Genomic DNA, 27,170 nt, shown 5'->3' on the forward strand with positions numbered 1-27,170 from the left:
TTATTTTGTTTATTTTATTTATTTTATTTATTTTATTTATTTTATTTATTTTATTTATTTTATTTATTTTATTTATTTTATTTATTTTATTTATTTTATTTATTTTATTTATTTTATTTATTTTATTTATTTTATTTATTTTATTTATTTTATTTATTTTATTTATTTTATTTATTTTATTTATTTTATTTATTTTATTTATTTTATTTATTTTATTTATTTTATTTATTTTATTTATTTTATTTATTTTATTTATTTTATTTATTTTATTTATTTTATTTATTTTATTTATTTTATTTATTTTATTTATTTTATTTATTTTATTTATTTTATTTATTTTATTTATTTTATTTATTTTATTTATTTTATTTATTTTATTTATTTTATTTATTTTATTTATTTTATTTATTTTATTTATTTTATTTATTTTATTTATTTTATTTATTTTATTTATTTTATTTATTTTATTTATTTTATTTATTTTATTTATTTTATTTATTTTATTTATTTTATTTATTTTATTTATTTTATTTATTTTATTTATTTTATTTATTTTATTTATTTTATTTATTTTATTTATTTTATTTATTTTATTTATTTTATTTATTTTATTTGTTTTATTTATTTTCTTTATTTTGTTTATTTTGTTTATTTTATTTTATTTTATTTTTATTTTATTTAAATAGGTACAATAACATAATGCTATTTGCCTGCACATTGTAACATATTTCTCACATAAGCAACTTATACATTACTTACATTACGATTATAATTGTACACAACATTATCATGGAATAATTATTAAGCTAAATACAATTCTGTTATTAAAGATAATAAAAGAATATAGTATAGTACAATAAATAGTTAACACGATAAAATAATAAGTATTTACTTACAATTTTGGGACAACAAAACATTTTTGAACCTAGGTAAAGAAATGTCTAAAATATCTAAATCAATATCCAAACGATTATATAAACGACACATTCTAAAGATAGGCGCATTATTGGATACATTGTTATTTTGTTTATTTTGTTTATTTTGTGTATTTTGTTTATTTTGTTTATTTTATTTATTTTATTTATTTTATTTATTTTATTTATTTTATTTATTTTATTTATTTTATTTATTTTATTTATTTTATTTATTTTATTTATTTTATTTATTTTATTTATTTTATTTATTTTATTTATTTTATTTATTTTATTTATTTTATTTATTTTATTTATTTTATTTATTTTATTTATTTTATTTATTTTATTTATTTTATTTATTTTATTTATTTTATTTATTTTATTTATTTTATTTATTTTATTTATTTTATTTGTTTTATTTATTTTATTTGTTTTATTTATTTTATTTATTTTATTTATTTTATTTATTTTATTTATTTTATTTATTTTATTTATTTTATTTATTTTATTTATTTTATTTATTTTATTTATTTTATTTATTTTATTTATTTTATTTATTTTATTTATTTTATTTATTTTATTTATTTTATTTATTTTATTTATTTTATTTATTTTATTTATTTTATTTATTTTATTTATTTTATTTATTTTATTTATTTTATTTATTTTATTTATTTTATTTATTTTATTTATTTTATTTATTTTATTTATTTTATTTATTTTATTTATTTTATTTATTTTATTTATTTTATTTATTTTATTTATTTTATTTATTTTATTTATTTTATTTATTTTATTTATTTTATTTATTTTATTTATTTTATTTATTTTATTTATTTTATTTATTTTATTTATTTTATTTATTTTATTTATTTTATTTATTTTATTTATTTTATTTATTTTATTTATTTTATTTATTTTATTTATTTTATTTATTTTATTTATTTTATTTATTTTATTTATTTTATTTGTTTTATTTATTTTCTTTATTTTGTTTATTTTGTTTATTTTATTTTATTTTATTTTTATTTTATTTAAATAGGTACAATAACATAATGCTATTTGCCTGCACATTGTAACATATTTCTCACATAAGCAACTTATACATTACTTACATTACGATTATAATTGTACACAACATTATCATGGAATAATTATTAAGCTAAATACAAATCTTGACTAAGAAAATCTTCTGTTATTAAAGATAATAAAAGAATATAGTATAGTACAATAAATAGTTAACACGATAAAATAATAAGTATTTACTTACAATTTTGGGACAACAAAACATTTTTGAACCTAGGTAAAGAAATGTCTAAAATATCTAAATCAATATCCAAACGATTATATAAACGACACATTCTAAAGATAGGCGCATTATTGGATACATTGTTATTTTGTTTATTTTGTTTATTTTGTGTATTTTGTTTATTTTGTTTATTTTATTTATTTTATTTATTTTATTTATTTTATTTATTTTATTTATTTTATTTATTTTATTTATTTTATTTATTTTATTTATTTTATTTATTTTATTTATTTTATTTATTTTATTTATTTTATTTATTTTATTTATTTTATTTATTTTATTTGTTTTATTTATTTTATTTGTTTTATTTATTTTATTTGTTTTGTTTATTTTCTTTGTTTTGTTTATTTTGTTTATTTTATTTATTTTGTTTATTTTATTTATTTTATTTATTTTATTTATTTTATTTATTTTATTTATTTTATTTATTTTATTTATTTTATTTATTTTATTTATTTTATTTATTTTATTTATTTTATTTATTTTATTTATTTTATTTATTTTATTTATTTTATTTATTTTATTTATTTTATTTATTTTATTTATTTTATTTATTTTATTTATTTTATTTATTTTATTTATTTTATTTATTTTATTTATTTTATTTATTTTATTTATTTTATTTATTTTATTTATTTTATTTATTTTATTTATTTTATTTATTTTATTTATTTTATTTATTTTATTTATTTTATTTATTTTATTTATTTTATTTATTTTATTTATTTTATTTATTTTATTTATTTTATTTATTTTATTTATTTTATTTATTTTATTTATTTTATTTATTTTATTTGTTTTATTTATTTTATTTGTTTTATTTATTTTCTTTATTTTATTTATTTTATTTATTTTATTTATTTTGTTTATTTTATTTATTTTATTTATTTTATTTATTTTATTTATTTTATTTATTTTATTTATTTTATTTATTTTATTTATTTTATTTATTTTATTTATTTTATTTATTTTATTTATTTTATTTATTTTATTTATTTTATTTATTTTATTTATTTTATTTATTTTATTTATTTTATTTATTTTATTTATTTTATTTATTTTATTTATTTTATTTATTTTATTTATTTTATTTATTTTATTTATTTTATTTGTTTTATTTATTTTATTTGTTTTATTTATTTTATTTGTTTTATTTATTTTCTTTGTTTTGTTTATTTTGTTTATTTTATTTATTTTGTTTATTTTATTTATTTTATTTATTTTATTTATTTTATTTATTTTATTTATTTTATTTATTTTATTTATTTTATTTATTTTATTTATTTTATTTATTTTATTTATTTTATTTATTTTATTTATTTTATTTATTTTATTTATTTTATTTATTTTATTTATTTTATTTATTTTATTTATTTTATTTATTTTATTTATTTTATTTATTTTATTTATTTTATTTATTTTATTTATTTTATTTATTTTATTTATTTTATTTATTTTATTTATTTTATTTATTTTATTTATTTTATTTATTTTATTTATTTTATTTATTTTATTTATTTTATTTATTTTATTTATTTTATTTATTTTATTTATTTTATTTATTTTATTTATTTTATTTATTTTATTTGTTTTATTTATTTTCTTTATTTTGTTTATTTTGTTTATTTTATTTTATTTTATTTTTATTTTATTTAAATAGGTACAATAACATAATGCTATTTGCCTGCACATTGTAACATATTTCTCACATAAGCAACTTATACATTACTTACATTACGATTATAATTGTACACAACATTATCATGGAATAATTATTAAGCTAAATACAAATCTTGACTAAGAAAATCTTCTGTTATTAAAGATAATAAAAGAATATAGTATAGTACAATAAATAGTTAACACGATAAAATAATAAGTATTTACTTACAATTTTGGGACAACAAAACATTTTTGAACCTAGGTAAAGAAATGTCTAAAATATCTAAATCAATATCCAAACGATTATATAAACGACACATTCTAAAGATAGGCGCATTATTGGATACATTGTTATTTTGTTTATTTTGTTTATTTTGTGTATTTTGTTTATTTTGTTTATTTTGTTTATTTTGTTTATTTTGTTTATTTTGTTTATTTTATTTATTTTATTTATTTTATTTATTTTATTTATTTTATTTATTTTATTTATTTTGTTAATTTGTTTATATTTATTTATTTTATTTATTTTGTTTATCTTGTTTATTTTGTTTATATTATTTATTTTATTTATTTTATTTGTTTTATCTATTTTATTTGTGATATTTATTTTAGAAACTTACAAAATTAAAAGTAGTAGTATGTAACTACAAAAGTTAAATTAATTCAGAATAACATTCTAATTGAATAAAACGTTATTTAGTATAATCCTACATCTGGAATAAATATTCCGTTTTGTCTTTTTCATTTAAAATAAAAGTGTCATGATTTATTCACTTTCATTTTATTCTAAAATAACGAGTGCAAGAATTATTCTTATTCAAATCGATTGGAATAAGAATTAAATTTCTGTTTTTATTCTTATTCTTATTCAAGTTATTTTTTGCCCAACTCTGCTCTAGATTACTCTCGTGTTGTTGAAGGTGACTATTGAACAAAATCTGCAAAATATCTTTCATGTATGAAGTCAATTATTTGCACTTCCTAGTACCTAATAACATGAAGATAATAAATATACCTACACAGGCGAAGCAACATGCGTATTTAAATCGAAACGCTGCGCTCCGTTGGCACGCGCTACAACGCAAGTGCACCGAATGTTTAAAGGTCGTGGTATTTTCTATTGTATTAGGATATTTAGGATTAAGCAGAATGCGGTGAGAGTCATAGTGACAACAATAAAGCCTTATTATTGTACTACACTACAGTATTGTTATCAGTGCTCTGCCGTGTCATGACTAATTGATGTAATTGTAGATACATAAGTTAGTGGTAACAAGGTTAAATGGCATTTATTTGGTCATATTATACGTCATATTATATGTAGTACAATGTATATAGATAGTAAAATGAATTTCACCCCTCTTTTCAATGGTCGGATTGATTTGAATTTTTTGAAGCCTTCGAAACGGTGATGATAATTTTATAATGAAGCTACATAGAAAGTAAACTGCGAAATTATAATTATGATGGTTCAATGTATATTTCTTTGCGTATTAAGTATGTATTTTGTTTATTATTCCTACCAGCCTTGAGGTCTTACGTATGCTATCTCTTTCACACCTACGGAAAGTGAATGAGATAGTAAATTACTGCAGGTAAGAAAAGAGTCCTACGCTTATCACTATAATTAAATAGATTTGCAGAAAGTTGCAGGCGTGTTTCCACTTGAGACCGTCATTTATTACTCATTGGCAATAACAATAGGATTAAGTCGTGGCGTGGTGAATTCTTTGTCAGCATTTGCTAAACACGTGCGGCAAGCGTTGTGTCAAACGATATTAATACCTGTTAATTTCCGTCTAAATAATACATGCAAATTTTAAATATCAGAAGAGCTTTTAAAAACACGATAAGTCTTGGTAGTAACTCGGATACTGAAACCACATACTATAGTCCATTTTTTTTAGCATTAGAAATAAGGTAAACAATCTTGATGTCTCTTTTAATTGAAAAGCACATTTTAAAAATAAGTTACGGTAAATATGTAACAATTATGAATCTAATACGATCTTTTATAGTCTTCTGCTTTCATAAGTAATAGTTATGGTTATAAAAAAGTGTTTTTCAATTAAAAGACATGTCAAAATCGCTTACCTTCTTTCAAGTTCTTTCTAATGCTAAAAAAAAACGAACTATAAACATAATTCGAAAACAGAAAAAAATCATGAGTATTAAGGGCGTAAAAATATTGAGGGCGAACAATCTGAATACTTTGGTGTCACATGTGGCGTCAAACAAGGTTGCGTTCTGGCACCAACTCTTTTCGCTCTTTACTTTGCTGTTGTCGTCAGAGATGCCTTGCAAACGTTAACGGATGGCATTCATGTTCGTTTTCGCACTGAGGGCAGTGTGTTCAATCTAGCACGACTGAAGGCTCGCACAAAAGTATCTCTCTAATAGTGGCTTATTACAGAGATAATGTACGCAGATGACCTTTGCTTTGTAGCGGATTCCCCGGAAAGTCTACAAACGCTTATGACGAGTCTCAACGAGTCCTGTCAGCGCTTCGGCCTTAAAATCAGTGTTAAGAAAACCGAAGTCATGGGGTTGGAGACACTAGCGCCCGTTGACATCAGGCTCGGTGGCGACTCCCTTAAGCAAGTAGACAGATTCCGGTATCTGGGGAGCATGATAGCATCCATGTGCCACCTTGACGACGAAATCAACAGCAGAATCGGAGCGGCTGCTGCTGCGTTCGGTAAACTTCGCGTCAAGGTGTTCCGTTCACATGACGTTAAGCTTCAGACCAAGGTCTCTGTGTATATGGCCATAGTTCTGCCCAATCTCCTGTATGCCTCTGAAACGTGGTGCCTTTACCGAAAGCATATTCGCGCATTGGATAGGTTTCACCTTAAATGCCTGCGTGACATTTTGAACATTTCATGGTCGGATCGTGTCAGGAACACAGAAGTGTTACGCCGTGCTAATGTCAGCGGCATTGAAGCCTATCTAATGCGACGCCAGCTGCGATGGTGTGGTCATGTCTCCCGTATGTCTAATAACAGAGTTACTAAGCGCATCTTTTACTCAGAATTGCAGAGTGGAAAGCGGAAACAGGGCGGCCAACTTTTGCGATACAAAGATGTTCTGAAGCGCCACATGCGGAGATGTGACATTGAACCATCGCACTGGGAGACTTCGGCACAAGATCGGCCGAAGTGGAGGCATACAGTGAGCACAAAAGTGCAAGCCTTCGAAGAGCAGAGGCGAGTGGAGCTCGACGCAAAGCGTGACGAGTTAAAGGCCCGACCACCTGCGGTCATCAACTACAAATATATCGGAGGGGTGCTGACCTGCGGTGAGTGCGGTCGTGCATTCACTGCAAAGATAGGCTACGTCAGCCACCTAAGAGCCCACGATCGTCGCTCTCAATAACCAGTACAACCCCAGTCGCCGTGGCCGAAACCGGCCAGGAAAGGATGATGATGATGATGATGATGATCCTACCTTTAAAAACATCTTTTTTAGGGTTCCGTACCCAAAGGGTATAAACGGGACCCTATTACTAAGACTCCTTTGTCCGTCTGTCTGTCACCAGGCTGTAGCTCATGAACCGTGATAGCTAGGCAGTTGAAATTTTCACAAATAACTAATTTCTGTTGCTGCTATTACAACAAATACTAAAAACAGCATATAATAAATATCTAAGTGGGGCTCCCATACAACAAACGTGATTTATTTGCTGGTTTTTGCGTAATGGTGCGGAACCCTTCCTGCGCGAGTCAGACTCGCACTTGGCCGGTTTTTTATTTTTTACATTAATTTAGGCACAGTGAGCCATTGAAGAGTTTCGCTATCCACCATCCGTTCAGAGCAGCTGAATTGTACCTGATGATTTAGTTATCACATTAAAATAAATACGGGTATCATCTAATACCAAGACTATGCGGCAGTAAATTAAATTTGTAAGATTTTATTGCATAAAATCAGGTATAAATTAGTCAAGAAACATTAGTTTCTTGTCTAATTTACTTCTATCTATACGTAACGCCTATACGGCACGCAGACTACATGTTTAATCCAGGAATATTATTTAGAATATAAAATCATGATTATATTTATTTGATTAAGAATGAGAATATTCTTATTCAATTTTTTCACATACGAATTATTTCCGATCAAAATTATTTGAATAATTTTGACGGGAATAAAATCAACATGATTTTATTCTTAGGAATTCTTATTTAAATAATGATTTTATTCTTGAATGCCCAACACTGCTTACTAAGTATGTATGTATCTATTTAATTTAATCAAAATTATTTCACATACCAATGTTATAGATACCCAATGAATATGTATAATGAATTCTGCCCTAGTAGCACGGTCGCATTTTTATCGTTTATCACCATGCCTGTCACGTTCTAACAAGTATGTAAGTGCGAAAGTGACGGGCATAGTGATAGTCGATAAAAATGGAACCGTGCTGAGCCCCCTGGTATTAATGAAAGATTTGTAGTATTAAAATAAGTTTATAACTGCTATAGATATATATTTTCTGATCGCTGCATTAAGCGGTACAAGGTAAATTACGACTTAGCTCATACAACTCACCGCATCTGAAAACTAAAGTCTATTTTTTATTCGGTAGACTAAAATGACATTTCATAGTATGAACATCATGTGTCATTTCATTTCATACTATGAAATGTCATTTTAGTCTACCGAATAAAAAAATAGACTTTAATTGCTTATTATAAAATAAGCTCATAATAACTAGTACATATGTCATTTGTTAACAATGGTAAAATATCTACCACAATCCGCTAGCGCATGTATCTTTATCACAAAGTGATATTTTTTTTAAATCACTTAAGATAAATTATACCTAACTAGGTACCAGTAAAATTACTAGTTAGGTGAAAAATTTTCTTTAAATCAGTCTTTAATCTGTAGGTACCAAGTGTGAACCCGAAAATAAAAATAATAATCTAAGTAGCATAAAATATAACTAAATAATAGCAGATATTACTAGGATATGATGTTGTTTACTTGCAACCCCTTTTCTAAAAATTTCTAAACTAGAATTGCTCCGAAATAACAAAAACAATAGGAACACACAGGTATAAAGATAAACAAAGGAATGGCCGCGCGGCGGCTCGAAAATAATACTGTAATCGCTCACTTATGTTTTCAATTTTAGCTTAAGGACTCAAAGTACAATATTGTTTGAATTGACAATAAGCGAAGTTACCGGCAAAAAAACTTGTTTGTGCTGGAGGCTTCATAGACCGCCCATGCCAACCACGGTTATTCAATAATAAGTCGAATTTAAGTCTGCGTAAAGATTACAATCGTTTGAACTGGTTGAAAACCTTATTATGAGGTAACAGAATAGACTGGGTTTTTATTTCGGTTACCGGTAACAGGGGTTAACTCGATCTGATACGGTTACCGAATCAAAGTGTTACCTTATCAGACGGTTACCGTTATGGTAGGGGTTTTTATAACCACTTCTAAAATAACCCTATAAAAAACCCCGGTTAAGGTAACCGGTTCCGGTCCCTGGTCGTATTCCTCATTGCTGAGTGTTTTGTTTCCATTTACCAGTGGCCAGAAAGAACCATGGCCCATCTGGAAGGCGATAAACATGCTTCAGGTTGGCCGTTGTAAACATAGCATGGGTGAATGAGCATGTGCATGCATGCGACACAGCACCGCAAACCACGGTGCGTTTGCTGGACTACCCCGCGTGCCCGCACCCCTGCTCTGAATCTGATCTGAGAGACGCCACGGGCCGGGCTGACAGCACCGCTGCTTTTTGGGCATCCAAGGTTTAGGAGAACCTCGACACGAGAGAAGAAGAGGGTTGTGATTTACCAGGGAGATCAATTTCTCATTGATGTTCCTCCATCTGCGTCTGTCCTTGGACTCCTTGGCTTTATGGCGTCACAGATGTAGGAGTTGTAGCGTCGGATATATTTTCGAAAATTGCGATAATTTCACATGGAATAATTTCAGAGACTTCCCATTTCAATGATTTTCATTAAACTTCTGAGAACTTCATAAAGTTACCAATTTCAAATACTCAGCCTCATTTGATAACGTCCTGTATTAATGCTGTTATATTTGTTCAGTACCTTCAAGCTCAGCAGCTAGCGGAGGAGCAGACGAGGCAGCTGGCGGCGTTAGACGCCGATAACGTCCGCATATCAGAACAGATCAACTTTGAGATCCAGCGCGTCAAGGTAAGTCAGACCTTCCATCAATACACAATTTGTGATTAAGTAGTTAAAAAGTAAACAGCTAGCTGAAAACATCTGCATATCTACACATAATTATCAATTATGAGATTCAACCTGCCCATTCCAGTCTTTAAGCACAGAATATAAACAATAGTACTAGGTACAGAAGATTCACTCTAACAAAACGCGTCTGTTACGATTAGGACAGATATGACCGCTAGGTGGCGCCAGCGCCACGCGCGGCTTATGGCTAGCCACCAAAATTGGTGTGGGATGGATGTACTTTTAGGTACTTGTTGCGAGTGAGCCACGCCTGCTTTAAGTCATATTTTATCCAGACGGGTTTTGTTTTTCTATGGAATTATTTTAGTTTCAATAGGAATTTTACAGCTAGGCCCCCAGAAAAGTAAGCTCGAGCTCACGGTACACTGTTTGTGATTTCAGATCAAGTTCCAAGAGAAACTCCAGGAGCTGACACCTCTACCCAAGCTGCTTCAAGCCACACACAGTCAGCTGCGAGACGCCCAGCAACAGCAAGCTCTTGCTGAACATAGGGCCGAGCAGCTGGCCAGGGAGCTCATATGTGCCAGAGATAAGGTAAGGTCTTGACTGCTATAAATGCCTTAAAGTATAAGACAGGTGATCGGAATCCTTCTAACAAGTTTAGTTTCACCAGTTGACTCTCTTACTAAAACTTCAAACTGCACTAACATTTATGCTTGCCCAGAAGCTGCAGGCTCTAGCCAAATATAGAGCTTAGCAGCTCATTAGCGAGCTATAATTATGCGCTAGAGATAATTTAAGGTTATCTGACAGCTATAAATGCCCAGAAGAAGATCCGGACAATTAATGGAACCAGGTCAGGGGTGCGAAACTCCTCCTTCCGGCATTCTCGGCTCCGTTCGGCTCAGCATTGCTCCGAGCAATTTAAGGGATGTTTACAAAAACAACATAACTGCTTAGAGCGGTTGACACTTTTTTAAGAACATTGTTAATAGTTTCAGGTGTCAACCAGTATAGTCAGTTATGTTGTTTTTGTAAACATCCCTTCAATTATAAGGGTTTACACAACTTGACGTCCCTTTCCGTGTACGACCACATATAAGATAATGACTTGAATTTTGGTAACCATAAATAGCCGAAAGGGGTAGTGTCATAAGGGGTAGTGTCGTAGAAAGGGACAGCATGATTCGAACCTGAATCGCTGTCAATCTTCAGTTTTGTAGGAAGTTTCCGTTCTGTACTGTAGCACCTACTATTATTTTATAGGTGTGAGTTAGTCATTTAACGGTGCACCGCTATAATTAAGTACTTTACAAAGAGAAACTCCTAAAAGTTTAACTCCAGAAGCAGGATTAAGCTATGCTAAGAAGTGAACAGAGGCCCTTATACCTACATATGTGACAAGGATTAGGCAAAGTTCAATATTTTGCTTGAAACTCAAAAGATTGCTCAAAAGATTCATGCCGATTAAGTTTCGGTATCATAATGTTTCTGTAGTAGTGATTCATTAACGGAAACCGTTGGGGTAAAGTATCAGATTCCTCTTTATTAGGCTAATATCTGGCGGCCTAGCCAAGGTGACAATCGCTACCGCTTCGCCATTGAATCGCTGTGTTTCTCTGTCACTCTTCCATATTAGTGTGACAGTGACACATGCGTTTCGTTTGCTACGGAGCGTTAGCGATTGGCATGTTGTCTACGGGGCCTGTAATCAATCTTCTGCCAACAAACTGTTGCTGTTGTGGAGTTTGGCAGAAGAACACATTGTAAAAATTGGGTTTATTTCGCCTGAATGTTTTTTTTTTCGAATTTGCTTACAGATTTCTGTCTTGGAGTATAAAATGAAACAGCCGACGGGACAGCCTCAGGGAGGAGACCGCGTGGCTGAAGGCAAACTCCTGGCCGCCACGCAGCAGCGGGTCTCGCAGCTCGCGGATGAAAACAACAAGTTGAAAGCCGAACTGGAAAGAACCAAGTCAGTAGACTAGTAACCTCTGACACCTGAGGATCCTGAACGAAAATTTATTCATCTTTTTGCATTTTTTTCACCACGATTTTTTCTGCTCTATACAGCACAATTGGTTTGAACCCACGATTTTTGAACTCTTGATGTTTGGTTTGACGGGAAATTTTGAAATTATTTCAAAGTTGGTTTTTGAAGGAAAAGTTGGTGAAGTGGTGAAAAATTGTGTTCAGCTCTCATTCCTTGAAATGCTCAAAAGTATTATTTCGTGCCTTTGTCGGGGACAAATTTAGTTAATCCCTTGTGCTAGTTATGCATATTATAATATTCATTCATAATTATTTTCATATTATAATAATTAACTATACTATTATAATAATTATAATATTCATAAGTAGCCCAAGGGATTAGCAAAATTTCGCTATGTTGTGGATTTTCAGTGAACCGGCCGAGTGCGAGTCGGACTCGCCCACCGAGGGTTCAGTACAAATTTAACAATTTTTTTATTTTATACATTTTCAGTGTTCTGATTTTTCCCTGTACATATTTGTAGTGTAGGTAAGACGATATTACTTGTCAAATTTCATAGTCTTGGTCAACGCGAAGTACCCTATCAATTTAGATTCCCTTGAGAGTGTCGAAATATACGTCAATTGCGGCCGTATTATTACGTTACGTAACTTAGAAGTTTCATTTTTTCACTGCTTCAAGGGACAATATACCTGAGTACATGGTTTGAATTTCAACTTGATACCTCCACGCGTTCACGAGATAAAGGGTCTTGACAGACAGACGGACAGACGGACAACAAAGTGCTCCTAGATAAGGGTTCCGTTTTCCCTTTTGATGTACGGAACCCTAAAATGACTATTTTGTTACAGGAATAGCGTCATCCGTCTCGAAGAGTCTCTGGTTGCCTGTGGCAACCGGTTCCAGGAGAGGATTAATGAGAACCAGAAACTGCTGGGCGAACAGCAGAAGATAAAAGAGGAAGCGGAGAGGGCCATCGCTCGCGCCAACCAGCGGACTGAAACTGTTCGGAAGTATGTTTCTTTTGGACTCGAAAATAAAGAAAATACTGCCCATATGGCGTTCAGATACATGCAAATCTAGGGGTAGTACACACGTGGCCGATCCCTTAAAAACCTGTGCATTCCATTTTTGAATAATACTGTAAGCGTTCAAGAAAACGCTAGGTTGCTCATTCCACAGCCGGATATTGCATAACTGTTATTATATCCGCAGATGCATGCAGACGACCATCGCAGAGCTTGAGAGGCAACTTGCCGCAAGCAGGGCGAAGGTGGCGGTCGCAGACAGGGAAAGGGAAGAGGTTAGTTTTAATATCTCGAAATTAAATTAAGTGGTTCCGATTCCGATTCTATACATTCTAAGTCTGAGTAGCGAGCATCCTTTCGGCGGGGCGAGCAGCGTCAAAATGCACTCAGGACTACAGATGTGTACCTAAGTTGCAGAAACTATCTAACATTTCTAGGAAAAAAAAAAACACTGGATACAAGAGAAAATCTTTCATCGTAGAAATGGAAAATTTCTACTCCTATACAAAAATATGAAGGATTTCCGAAAATTACCAATGTGAAAATTTCGCAATTTTAGTAAAATCCCGACGGCATATCAGTTGGCCTCTTTCTTTTTTCTGCACTATCGGGGTAGGTAGGTAGGTATTAGGTTACTAATCTCGTAACCTACCTGTAGACCTAGCACATGATTGGCGCGACAGTATCTCGCGGCGAGATAGACTAGGCACCCGTCTTTTTAGGGTTCCGTAGCCAAATGGCAAAAAACGGAACCCTTATAGATTCGTCATGTCTGTCTGTCCGTCTGTCTGTCCGTCTGTCTGTCCGTCTGTCTGTCCGTCCGTATGTCACAGCCACTTTTCTCCGAAACTATAAGAACTATACTGTTGAAACTTGGTAAGTAGATGTATTCTGTGAACCGCATTAAGATTTTCACACAAAAATAGAAAAAAAACAATAAATTTTTGGGGTTCCCCATACTTCGAATAAACTGAAACTCAAAATTTTTTTTTTCATCAAACCCATACGTGTGGGGTATCTATGGATAGGTCTTCAAAAATGATATTGAGGTTCCTAATATAATTTTTTTCTAAACTGAATAGTTTGCGCGAGAGACACTTCCAAAGTGGTAAAATGTGTGTCCCCCCCCCCCGTAACTTCTAAAATAAGAGAATGATAAAACTAAAAAAAATATATGATGTACATTACCATGTAAACTTCCACCGAAAATTGGTTTGAACGAGATCTAGTAAGTAGTTTTTTTTTTATACGTCATAAATCGCCTAAATACGGAACCCTTCATGGGCGAGTCCGACTCGCACTTGGCCGCTTTTTTCTAACTATGTTAATTAAAGGAGGGACGGGTAGTAGATTACGCCGCGAGATACTGTCGCGCCAATCATGTGCTAGCCCGGCTGTAGGTATAAATAAGCTTGATAATCACCTCCGACGAGTAATAACCTGTCAGTTTTTATGAAGTTTTCAGGTGTATTACTTTAAATCGCAGGCCTTATGCCACTTCTCCATGAACTTCCGTAATATCTATCAAGTCAAACGGCAATAGCTATGATTTTTTTTTAATAATACCTACTTTTCTAAATTCCTTTCGCGATTTATTTCAGGTACATATATTCTTTTAATATCAGAACAACTGGGAGACCGAGCTTTGCTCGGAAAACATATAAAAACTCAAAAATGCGCTTTTTCTCAGATATAAGACCTAGCTAGATACAATTCGTCGATTTTTCGTCCCCGAAAACCCCCATATAGTAAATTTCATCGAAATCGTTAGAATTGCTCGTTTAAAGGTATTAGATAGGGTTTGCAATCCGGATCCGAAATGTATGCAATTATCCGGATCTGGATCCGGATCCGCGGATCTTCCCATACATTTCGGATCCGTCGTGCAAACCCTAGTATTAGATAATAAAATTGTTTAAGTTTAACTATGAATGCTACCTTTACAGCTCCGCCTTAACATGGAGACCCAAGTTGCCCGGCTCCAGGACAACTGCGAGATGGCGCACCGGCGCGTGCGCGGGCTCGCCGGGCAGGTTGCCAACCTGCACAAGGTCGCGCCGGACCCGGAGACGGCGCCGGACAACCGGCAGCCGTGCCTGTGCAAAGACTACATGGAGACCCTTGCTCCAGAAGATACAAAATAAATTTAGATGTATTTTAATCACTAAATCTATGTATTTCTGTTGTGAGTTTTTTTTTTCTCTTTCTACGTTTTGTCCAGTTTTTAACTGTCAACAAAACTCAACTACCTTTATACACGATCCGTGTCTTTTAATTGGCTTTTGCAACACCTAAGAGTTTTTTTAATTTAATTAGATAAAAATTTCCCAATGATGAAATGAACACCTGAAAAATCGTTTCTTTTTGTTTTTGGTTAGAGTAAAGCCCGTTTAAAAGTGTAATTTTCTGACTTATTTATTAACGACACACAACGACGCAACAAGCGTATTCAGCTTCAATAACATCCCAACATGCTCCAAGACAACCGCGAGATGGCGCACCGGCGCGTGCGCGGGCTCGCCGGGCAGGTTGCCGACCTGCACAAGATCGCGCCGGACCCGGAGACGGCGCCGGACAACCGGCAGCCGTGCCTGTGCAAGGACTACATGGAGACCCTTGCTCCAGAAGATAAAATAGTTATTTGTACAACAAGAGATCAAAGTTTGATATTTCTTCGAGTGCTTATTTTGAGTCCCGTGCAAGCGAAAGATTCTATAATAGATTCACGAGCGTAGCGAGTGAATCTAATTTAGAATCTTGAGCGTAGTAAGGGACTCAAAAGCGCACGAGATGTAAATAACTTTGATCTCGTGTAGTACACAACATTTTCACCTCAAGCAAAATGGCATTTTGCTCATTTTGTCCCATCAGTGAGCAAAATGCTATTTTGCTCACTGTTTTTAAGTAGCAAAGTACCCTTGTTCGAGCTGCTGAGGTGAAAAATAAATTTAGATGTATTTTAATCACTAAACCTATTTCTGTTGTACGTTTTTTCTTTCTCTTTCTATTTGCTTTCAAGTTTTTAACTGTCAACAAAACTCAACTACCTTTATAGACGATCGGTGTCTTCTAATTGGCTTTTGCACCACCTAAGAGTTTTTTTAATTTAATTAGATAAAAATTTCCCAATGATGAAATGAACACCTGAAAAATCGTTTCTTTTTGTTTTTGGTTAGAGTAAAGCCCGTTTAAAAGTGTAATTTTCTGACTTATTTATTAACGACACACAACGACGCAACAAGCGTATTCAGCTTCAATAACATCCCAACATGCTCCAAGACAACCGCGAGATGGCGCACCGGCGCGTGCGCGGGCTACATGGAGACTACATGGAGACCCTTGCCCCAGAAGATAGAAAATAAATTTAGATGTATTTTAACCACTGAACATATTATCCTGTTGGAAGTTTTTTAGGGTTCCGTACCTCAGGAAAGAACGGAACCCTTATAGGATCACTCGTGCGTATGTCTGTCTGGCCGACCATCCCCCGCCTCCGAAACTACTGGGACTAAAATACTGATTTATACTTTCACGATTTTTACACATTATTAAATTGTACAACGGGACTTAATAGCGTATCCAAGTTTTTAGATTTACCTCCGACGTTTCGAGGACGGCGTTGTTCCTGCGGTCTAGGAGAAGACTGGCTAAACTTGACATCAACATGTTAACGTAACCACGCGATTAAGTCCCGTTGTACAATTTAATACTGGGTCTAAAATTTTGAAAATAAAAATACACAAAATAGACAGCGAATGACAGGAAAACCTTAGAAATGGGCCGTCAAGCGTGAGTCAGACTTAATTACTTAGTTTTTGATCCGACCCCTACATGTTTTATAAAGATATTCACGTTCCACATAAAAAATACATTATTAAAAATAGTACGGAACCCTTGGAACGCGAGTCCGACTCGCACTTGACCGGTTGTTTTCTTTGTTTTTTAAACTAATCTATTAAATGTTAGAAATTACGAGTAAAAGGCCACTAACACATAATTGTCTTTTATTTTAATACAAAACATATAAAAAATCAACAACAAGTTAACAATACGAATATAACACGATAACAATCACTACACCGTATATAAACAAAGTCAGCCGCCGCGTCTGTCTGTTTGTATGTATGTTCGTGATAAACTCGAAAACTATGGAACGGATTTTTAATTGTGTATAATTTGTTAAGGTTTTGTGGAACCCGTGCGAAGTCGGGGCGCGTCGCTAGTAACATAGGTTTCATGGGAACGCTAGGACTAGGACTAATCATATAATATTCCTACATAGCAATATAATTATGTACTTGCATAAAAGTCAACTACCGGATAAAACAAAATAGTTTAAACCGTCTTAATTGAAAAAGAAGGAAAAGCAATTCAGGGCACAAAAGTAGAGAAAGAAGGGAAAAAAACAAAAGTCGACTACAGCTAGAAGAGCGCGATGCATTCATACTATATCTGTCTCACTTATTAATTGAAATTAAGCTGAAATTCCACTTCTATACTAGTTTTCACCGTCACCTGTTGTTAATCTACTCTGTTTCTTGTCATTCCTTCACTTTACAATGAACCTTCGTAAAAGTCAGGTTCTCTTCCTCCAAATCTATTTCTGGCTCGCTTCTACATCCGTCTCACCCTCTTTCACTTTGACGAGGTGGGAGTTGCCAGTAGAAGTGAGTAGAGCCCTTAAGGCCTCGTGAGCGAGATAGGCGGCTCGGCGGGGCGCGGCCGCGGTCTCGTGGTAACGGGCTAGGGCTCCGCAGAGCACGGATTTCGCTTCGTCTACTAGCTGCTCATCCATTAGTCTAGCACCTTCCTGGAATAAAATAAGACTAGTGTTGTGAATAACGCTCATTTTTAAAGACTCGAACCCTTAAGACTCTCGAGGCTTAACGCCTCAAAGGCGGCAAAGACATTTTTTATATATATACGCGTAAAATAAATAAATACAATTCTCAAATATGGTTGAGTCTTCAAGACTTACGAGTCTTGAGGGCTCGAGTCTTTAAGCCTAAAAATAAGCGTTATTTACAACACTGAATAAGACTCTTATGATAACAGCAAGAATTATGTTTCTATATATAGTCGCCATCAGATATATCGGCCAAGGTATTCACAATATCTGAACAAGCACTTTAACGCCTTGACCATAGAGGCGTGATCAGATATTTGTGAGAACTTTGGGCGCTCCGATATATCTGATGGCGACTGTACCACGAGTCACTGACAGCGTCAACACTGACATATACGCTAACGTCTACGTAACTTTCTATGCATCTCGCTCATAATACTGACATATTAGTGAGATGTATAGAAAGTAAATTACGTAGACGTTACCGTTATTATGTCAGTGTTGACACTGTCAGTGATTCGTGGTACGGGTACCATTTACTGAAAGGAGAAAAGGCAATTAAGGTCTATGTGGAGAGAAATCGTCTATAAGGAATACCGCCTCCAACCTCAATCAATCAATCATTTATTTCTTGAATGCGGTACAATAAAGACGTAATAAAACAATTTTTGAACAGCACATCCTGCCTGAAATAGTCTTCGTCGCTTGTATGGGATAGTGTTCTTTCGTCGCTTTCAACTCCAGTTTTTGTACAATCACCATGAGATGTATCGGAGCGGCCAAGGTGCTCGCATATATCTGAACACGCCTATAATTACCTGAAACAGCTTGTGGCAATCTTCAATAGCATGTATCCTCTTTTCGAGCGTCGTAGCGTCAAAAGTGACGCCACACACCGAGCATCGGGCCTGCTTAACTGTCTGGCGTGATCCTGGTAGCATGCCGGAGCACTCTGGCGTTGGACATCTGCAATTATAATTTAACCCTTCGTACGCTTAAACACGGATCCGTGCGTGAGAATTTAAATCTATTGTTTTAAATGTCAAGGTCACTTTTTCAATGATCAAATTTGACAGGCCGCATACGAGGGGTTAACCCTTTACTGGTCAATGGGATATATATTTTCAACATACGGCACTTCAAACAAGTGTTCTATTTTCGATAAGACTGACATTCGATTGTCATTTTTGAAATGTGAGCCTGGTAAAGGGTTAACTTTTGTAAGGCACTGCATATGGGCGCCGGCATCGGGGTGCACTGGCAAGAAAATACATATAAGTAAAGAAAAAAACATACAAATGTAGAAAAAACCCAGTATTCAAAAATTTACCCAGTTAGCCAATTAATTGTGATTGGTCGTAACTATTATTATGACACAAAAGAAAAAAAATACTGCATCTTGTGCTTCTTTTTCAAATATTGTAAACATGATTGTAAATGTAATTGTTATTGTAATTGTTATTGCAATTGTAATTGTAATTGCATGGTTGGCAAAAATGGCATACCTTAGCGGAGGATCCCCGCTCTCCTGCATAGTTGGCCATGCGCTCGGCCGCTCGCACGCGTCGCACGCGCACGTGAACCAGTACCGCGCCGCGAGAGCGCGCCGCCGCGACGTCACGTCGCGCAGCGAGGCCGCGGGGCCGTAGCACTCGGGGACTGTGGCCCCGGGGGGCAGGGGCCGAGTGCAGGCTAGGATGAGGCGGCGACCGATGAAGTACCTGACATGAAGTAGATTTTGAGTGCGAAGTGAAAGACGGGTAGAAATGGAAAAGGCAGAGATGGCATGTAGGAAGTTAAATGAAAATACAGAATGAGGATGTCGATGATAGTGATAGCAATGGTGATAGTAAAAGCGATAGTTTTACTGATAATTATAGTGGGGGGATAGAGTATGGGAGAGTGGAATGAGAAAAGAAAAGGATAAGTATAATGCTGGAAAGATTGTAGGTACAAACAAAGCATTGAGGGGAGGAATAAAATATATATCTTAAGCATGTTAAGCCCTATAGATTACTGAAAATTCAGGGTTCTAGCTTCATCCAGCACAAAATTACAGGACGTCGAAAATTGCCTGAATCGGTTCGAGAAAAGGATGGTACGGCCGTGCCTCTTTGTTTTGCTCGACTTGGCGGGGGCACTGCCGTGCCCCAAGATATTGAGTAAGTGAAATAAGAAGAGAACGAGTTCAAAAGAGATAAAAGAACACACGAGGTGGTTATGGGTCATGGAATAGAAACAGAAAGAATACCTAGCAACTGCAGGGAAGCAGTCGTGGTTAAACAGCGCTCCAGCAGGATATATAGCGACGGCGATATGCTGCGCGCGCGCGCCTCTGAAGAGATGCCCCTCCCCCTTCCCGTCTCCGCTGCGCAATGTTTCAAACACTTCGTGCGCATTGAATTGAAGCAGTTGGAGGTTGCGTATGATCACGGCCGTTACTGACCAGCGCGCTGTGGAATGTATATACATATGATACAGAAACATGAGTTCCAATAGATATATCGGAGCGGCCATGGTGCTCAAAAACCTCTCAACATGGAATCTACCTATCAGCCACGGACGTCAACTGCTAGACATAGGCTTTTTACCTTGACTAAAATGGCGAAATTATAACACGTATGTATTCGTATATATATATGGCCGCTCCTATATCTCTGATAGTATTAACAGCCTCGAATGTCAGTCTGTCCGACCTTTAGTTTCATCTAGCTTGTGGTGGAGATATGTAGTTTACAAGATCCGATGTGAAAATGAAATTTAATCCACGTTGAACCTGTTCGAATTACGTAAGATGTGCTTCTGGTTTTATGTCAACTGCTTAATTCAGAAGACTGATTCGAAGGTTGATTTAAGCATAGCAATTCAATTCAATTCAGCATATTCACCGTACTTGTAGTTGGACATGAAAGTTTTCTATTGAACTGAGTTACTTTTATTCTGTGTAAATTAAAATAATTTTTGGAAAGTATTCTAGTTTTTTAACAGCCGGAACTTGACTGACCATTTTCCAGCTCGTCAGCGGACACTGAGTTGAAGAACCCGCTCTTCGCCAGGCATTCTGTCAGAAAAACGGCAACGACCAGTCTCTTCACGTAGTCTTCTCCAGTGCGCTGCTCGGCGTGTGTGCAGAGGGAGTATATCTGCGGAAAAAGTTTAAAATTTAAGTTATAGGTCGTTTCATTATACTTGTAGCAAAATGTCATAGAATCAAAATCTTCTCAACAGGAGTTCATTACAGGACAAAACAAGGGCTTCAACATTTTGATGATTTTTCTGCATAGTATAACAATTATTTATCATTATGTCTTTGAAATAAAAGTTGTTCTTCAGTAATTTACCTGTGCTGTCTTCAAATCTAAATTCTTCTTCTCCTTTTCTTCCTCAACTCTTAATCCCTTCTTACTTCTGTTCAGCCGTTCCGTTATAGACTCCATCTTGAATTCCTTTCCATCTATATCGTCATGGGCTAAAAGAACGCCGGCGTGACGTGTAAAAACGTCAAGGTTGCCAAAAGCTCCGGCCTGTAACTAATCAATATTATTCATCAGTAATTTACCTGCGCCGTCTTCAAATCTAAATCCTCCTCATTTTCACATTTTTCCTTTTCTTCCTCAGCCATCTTCAAACCCTTCTTGCTCCTATTCAGCCGTTCCTTTCTCGATTTCATCTTGGATTTCTTTCCGTCTATGTCGTCGTGGGCTAAAGGGACGTCGCCGGAGACGTGGCGTGTATACACGTCAAGAGTGCCCGAGAGGCCTAGCTGCGTGACCATGCGGAGGGCGATGTGACTGAGGATTGACATGCCGGAGCCTGAAATGGTTTTAATCCCATGTTAAATGGTACAGGAATGTATGAATGAATGTTTATTTGCATCAAACAAGCGTATATATATAGGTGTTACATTTTGGTTTTTGAACGGTCCTTGTTTTGCCATGACTGGCAAAACCACTTTCGCACTTACATACTTGTTAGAACGTGACAGGCATAGTGACAAGAGAAAAAAATGCGACTGTGCTACCGCCGCTGGTATGAACCTTTTGTGTCACACTGCTCGTCAAAGACCCTACGTTTACCATTCATCCACTCCATGTCTTTATAGTTACAATTTTTTTCCAATCTCTTAAAAGTAGTAGGTATACTTAGTCCAAAATACGTCTGAGTCCAAGGTCTACCTGTCAGCTCCGTAGTTTGAGAGGAAGACTTACCGATAAACAAGTCTTGGAAGCTGCACTCATGTTGGTGGTACACCATGCCTTTCTCGCGGCAACTTAAAGAGCAGAAAGCCACTCCTGCGCAGCGCGGACACCATACTGGTGCCTCTTCCAGGCAGAGCGATAACCTGCCAAAAAGTTTATATAGTTTGTCAAAGGACTGTCTCATTTCAAACATAGACAGAGAGAACCATACTATCTTTGTCTTACACTAGTACTAACACCCAAAAGAAAAGGATGAGTAGAGTTTTTTTGGTTCTTATTTACTGACAAATTGGTTTGACCAACTATTAGTAAGTGCTCGTACTGTCGCGGAGTTCTCATAAATACAGAAGTACACATTCTCCACAATTCATAATTGAAAAGTTTGGATGGCCTAGCGGTAAGAGCGTGCGACTTGCAATCCGGAGGTCGCGGGTTCAAACGCCGCCTCGTACCAGGTCAATGAGTTTTTCGGGGCTTATGTACGAAATATAATTTGATATTTATCAGACACCTTTCGATGAAGGAAAACATCGTGAGGAAACCGGACTCACCGGACTAATCCCAATAAGGCCTAGTTTACCCTCTGGGTTGGAAGGTCAGATGGCAGTCACTTTCGTAAAAACTAGTGCCTACGCCAATTCCTGGGATTAGTTGCCAAGCGGACCCCAGGCTCCCATGAGCCGTGGTAAAATGCCGGGACAACGCGAGAAAGATGATGAGTAATTAAGTAAGTTAAATTGTACTTACAGTTTGTTTTTTATTAACTTTACCTGGTGAAGCAGTGTAGACAGTGTGTCCCGAGATGATCAGGCAGCAGGCACGCCGCGTATGGATTTTCGGCCAAGATGATATCGCCTGGGTGTAATGGCGCTCGGGCTGCTGCGAAACGACCCTGTCAAAATTGATAATAGAAATTGAAACAAAATTCGTACAGCCGAAGGTTCAAACAATTTCCAATGAATAGAATTAGATTGGATTTGACTCTACTTATAGCAGGCAGAGTGATGGAGGTGATGACGGAATGGTGGCTGTTCTCGGGTGAAATAAGCGCATAGAGTCCGTTGGCTCGTTGGATGGAAGACATTCGGAAGATTGCGGGTCACTTCTGGATGAGATTAGCTAAGGACGGGGACAAGTGGCGTACTAGAAGAGAGGCCTATGTTCAGCAGTTGGTGATAAAGTGCTGATATTATGATGATGATGACGATAATGGTGATGATAATGATAATGGTGATAATGATGATGATGCTTGAGTCTGTGTAGACCTATGTCTACTCTAGGCTAAATAGAAAATCGACATCAAATTTAATTATAGAATATACTAGCGACCCGCCCCGGCTTTGCACGGTTTAAGCAAAACCTTAACATTTTATACACCTAAACCTTCCTCAAGAATCACCCTATTGATAGGTGAAAACCGTATGAAAATCCGTTTAGTAGTTTTTGAGTTTATCGCACACATACATACAGAAAGACGCGGCGGGAGACTTTGTTTTATGTGTTAACTTGTGGAGTAAACATTAGGGTTTGCTCCCGGTACTGAGTTTGTATGGAGAGAACCGGGAATTCCCGGGAAACCCTAGTAAACATCACCATCTATCTGACCCTTTATATACTTGATCGAACCCTAGATGGCGCTGTTAATTTGTAGGAGTAGAACGTGATCACTGGGTACCTTTCCTTCTTCTTCGACAATCTTGATATGTTTTGATAATGCTGGCATGTTAGGCTTGCAGCCTCCCACGAGACTGATTTCTGAAAATGCGATAATCTGGGTTTTACTTCTTGTCGATAGTACAGGAGCGCGATGTGAAGTCAACGCGAATTTTCTTAAGTCCCATCTTGTAGTTAAGTTAATCTGCGTTCAAATCTTTACCTGGCACTTTCTCAGCAGGTCCAGGCGCCTGCTGGTTAAAATCCAACGAATCCAGGTCCTTCTGGAGCCGCTCCCTCGACGTGTTGTCATCGGCCCGGAGCAGACGCAGCGCCAGCTCGTAGGACACCTTCGCGCGAGTGGGCTCACCGCAATCTGTGATAAAAATTGTATTTTATCTGTTTTATTTATTAGGTTCAGAGAGCGGCGTTTTTAAAAAGTCGTAGAGTTAGAAGAAAAGTCTGCAACGATTTTGATAACATATTATGCAGTGCAAGTGTTATATACGTCATAATTTTATAGAAGTTTTATTTAAAATTTAACACTTGCACTGCATGTGCTCCGACTATCTTCATACCAAATCTATAGTTGGTCAAGCAAATCTTGCCAAATTTGAAAATGGCGCGTTAGCAACACTATGTTTGTCTTGTTCGATAATCGCGTGTCATTTTATATCTTATCTGTGGAACTGTTTTGTTTACATTTCATTGTTGTTCGAATGTAATGTAATGGCAAAGACAAACTTTAACATGATACCTCTGTAGCAGTGGCCGGTCCTCCAATAATAGTGCGCGCGCATCTTCGCGGGCAAGCGCGAGCGCAGCGCCAGCCTCAGATCTGCTAGTGCGGCAGCCGTCCCTGTCCGACGTGGGCGTGCGAGCAGGACGGCGCTACGCGTCCAAAGGGCCAGGGCTAGGGTTGCTTCGTCGTCGTCATCTAAAAATGTAAGGATTTTAGTAGTTATCATCATCATCTCCTAGCCGTTTCTGGCCACAGCGACAGTTTTCTACTGCTGATAGTGTCGATAGTGCGCTCGCAGGTGACTGACGAAGTCAATCTTTGCAACAACTGTGCCGCTACACTCGCTACAGACTCTATTCTCTTTGCTACAGGTCAGCACCCTTCCGACGTGCAGTAGTAGAGGTGCTTTCAAGACAGCCTCACTGGCCAAAACCAGTGCCCTCTCTATAGCATGTCTGCATTGCCTTCATTCTTCATTCTTTTGGTGCTCTTTCCCTTACTATGAAACTGATCTGATGTTAGAATGAAAAGTTTGAAAGGAGTAAAATATAGTCGAAATTCTTACCAGTAGTAGGTGCTTTCAAGACAGCCTCACTGGCCAAAGCCAATGCTCTCTCTATAGCATCTACATCATCCTTCAGTTCCAGTTCTGCAGCTTTTCTCCGTTCTCTTGATAATCGAGCGTCTTTGCCGCGGTAGACGGGGGCGACGCGGGATACCACTTCGCGGAGGGCGTCCATTAACTGAAACAATAGGGGGTATTACTGCAATGTTCTGCCGCCAGAGTGCAGCACTAGCATTCATCGTAAACCATAGAGCTCATGCTTATTTGATACTTTAACATTCTTAATTCCCTAAACCCTAAATTGAACAACTTTTTCGTCATGCTCCATTGTCACATACCTCAAGCATGCCTCATACCTCAACCTCAAACATACCTCATTATGGTCCCTGCACGCTTGCAGCCTTCCCGCGTCGGATAACGGTTCGAGTGCACGTAGCCACTCCGGCGCCGGTATGGCGGCCAGCTCTGGCAGTAATGCTCTCAGGAAGCCGCGGGCGGCGCTGCACAGGGTTTGGGCTGAGCATGCCGCTGCGTATGCTGCGTCTGGTTGAGGGCATCTGGACATTCTGTAATAAAAGCATTACATAGTGGGATTCGCTCCAAAACCCGAGTCGTTGATGTTGGGGTGAAGACCGCCAGGCTAAAGTGGGACTGGGCTGGACATGTCTGTCGGATGCAGATGGGCCAAAATAGCCACTAGCTGGCATCCCCAGTGTAGTCGAGGCAGAGGCAGACCGAGAAACAGATGGCGGGACGACTTGGATGCAATTGGCGGGATCTTGCTCAGCACAGGGAGGATTGGAAAAGGAGAGGGGAGGTCTTTGCCCAACAGTGGGACACACACATAGGCTTGTAACGGTTCAAAATACTGTGGTAATATTGACCCCGTTATGATACTCCTATCGACATCTAGTGGCGGAATAGCTGTCGTCACGGATTAATTTTAACGCCATCTGTTGGCATCCAGAGATACTCGATCAGGTGAAAGTCAACTATATTTCTATATTATTTATGGTTATTTTTTTAACTTTAGATATCTTCTTTAGAGTTTAAATATTTAGGTTTAATAGTTCGAAAATATTGACACGCAATATAATTAGTCTTTAATTTGTTGTTTTCAAATATTGTTTGGGACATCGCTTGCTACATGGCAAAATTTCTCGACTCCGCGTCATAGACGCAAGCTTTAAAAAAGAATGAAAGGAAATCGATTGTCGAACGCGATCCTCTCATCACTTGAGATCCGGCGGCATGTGAGCGAACAGCGTCGTGGTCATTGAGTCAATTCGTCCTGGGAGGCATCCCTTAAAAACATGCACCCACACTTCGTGTAGCAAGGTAAGTAGCAACTCGAAAGTTTAGTGTTACAATAATATAATAATTCAGTCTCTGCAACGTTATTGATTTTCCATTCCTTTGTTACAGCACACACAAGCATGGCGTCGTGTACCGTGGTTCCTTGAAGGGCCAAATTAAAACTTATTTTTATACACACAGACAGTTTCAATGAAAATCCGGGTAAGAATTCGCATATTTATTGTAGGGAGTGTAGTTTTCCTTTTTTTCCGTCTTTGTTCATATGTGGCAAATGACCACGTGGCAGATTGTAAGTTTTCCTCTAAATTCTTGAAGTAAGATGGGAGTTTTAATTATTGCTGGGTTTATTTCTGTAGGATATGGCAGGAAATGCACATGCATAGTCAAGGTGTGACATGTTTCTTATGATAATTCTTTTCTTTAGCTTTGATGCCGGTCCATCCGTCCCTCTACCTATCTACCCATCCACCCATCGGTCCACTCCGTTACTTGGGCACGCTTACTCTTTCTCCGGGCACGTGTCAATGCTGGATGCCGCTGTAGCCTTGGGCTCGTGGTCCATGCTGCTCACCGCGACGTTGGCGTGACTGGGGAGTCAGCCAACTGGACGCGCGCCGACGGTTTCGACGCGTGTCACCGCGACTTTTGGCTGCATCCTCGGCACGCCACTGGAACAGCGTGGCTACGGCTCCACTGCCTTCTGCTACAGACACGTGACTCAGGTGTGGTCCAATCTAATCTCTCAGTTAATTTTAAA

At 35.7% G+C, this 27,170-nt stretch overlaps 2 protein-coding genes across 2 annotated transcripts in view; one reads left to right on the top strand and one right to left on the bottom strand.

Annotated features, from left to right (window-relative positions):
• The window catches only part of LOC134661721 (uncharacterized), a 31,369-nt gene extending 16,110 nt beyond the window's left edge, over positions 1–15,259 (top strand). Inside the window, exons 18-23 of the mRNA XM_063517898.1 lie at positions 9,960–10,070; positions 10,512–10,664; positions 11,891–12,045; positions 12,915–13,076; positions 13,279–13,366; positions 15,038–15,259. Of these exons, the coding sequence (XP_063373968.1) occupies positions 9,960–10,070; positions 10,512–10,664; positions 11,891–12,045; positions 12,915–13,076; positions 13,279–13,366; positions 15,038–15,235 (867 nt within the window). The 3' untranslated portion in view covers positions 15,236–15,259. The remainder of the gene's footprint in view (positions 1–9,959; positions 10,071–10,511; positions 10,665–11,890; positions 12,046–12,914; positions 13,077–13,278; positions 13,367–15,037) is intronic.
• A 2,427-nt stretch (positions 15,260–17,686) lies between these two features.
• On the bottom strand, positions 17,687–25,661 carry LOC134660949 (SET and MYND domain-containing protein 4). Its single transcript, XM_063516835.1, has 13 exons — positions 25,470–25,661; positions 25,097–25,274; positions 24,547–24,726; positions 24,013–24,165; positions 23,812–23,891; positions 22,907–23,028; positions 22,146–22,279; positions 21,497–21,750; positions 20,942–21,080; positions 20,189–20,390; positions 19,443–19,658; positions 18,756–18,903; positions 17,687–17,901 (listed from the first exon to the last, which is right to left on the bottom strand). Exons 1-13 carry the CDS (start codon positions 25,659–25,661, stop codon positions 17,689–17,691), a joined length of 2,211 nt encoding a protein of 736 aa, XP_063372905.1. The 3' UTR covers positions 17,687–17,688.
• Between the last annotated feature and the right edge of the window lie 1,509 nt (positions 25,662–27,170).

This window comes from Cydia amplana, chromosome Z (genome assembly GCF_948474715.1).
Source record: "Cydia amplana chromosome Z, ilCydAmpl1.1, whole genome shotgun sequence".
NCBI lineage: Eukaryota > Metazoa > Arthropoda > Insecta > Lepidoptera > Tortricidae > Cydia > Cydia amplana.

What these genes read in the sequence shown, in the direction of transcription:
- LOC134660949 (XM_063516835.1), bottom strand. Translation starts at nt 25,661, where the DNA reads ATGTCCAGATGCCCTCAACCAGACGCAGCATACGCAGCGGCATGCTCA. An exon ending in CGTGCAGGGACCATAATGAG is followed by an intron (nt 25,275 to 25,469) that starts GTATGTTTGAGG and finishes CTATTGTTTCAG; the next exon opens with TTAATGGACGCCCTCCGCGA. An exon ending in CTTCCAAGACTTGTTTATCG is followed by an intron (nt 21,751 to 22,145) that starts GTAAGTCTTCCT and finishes AAACCATTTCAG; the next exon opens with GCTCCGGCATGTCAATCCTC.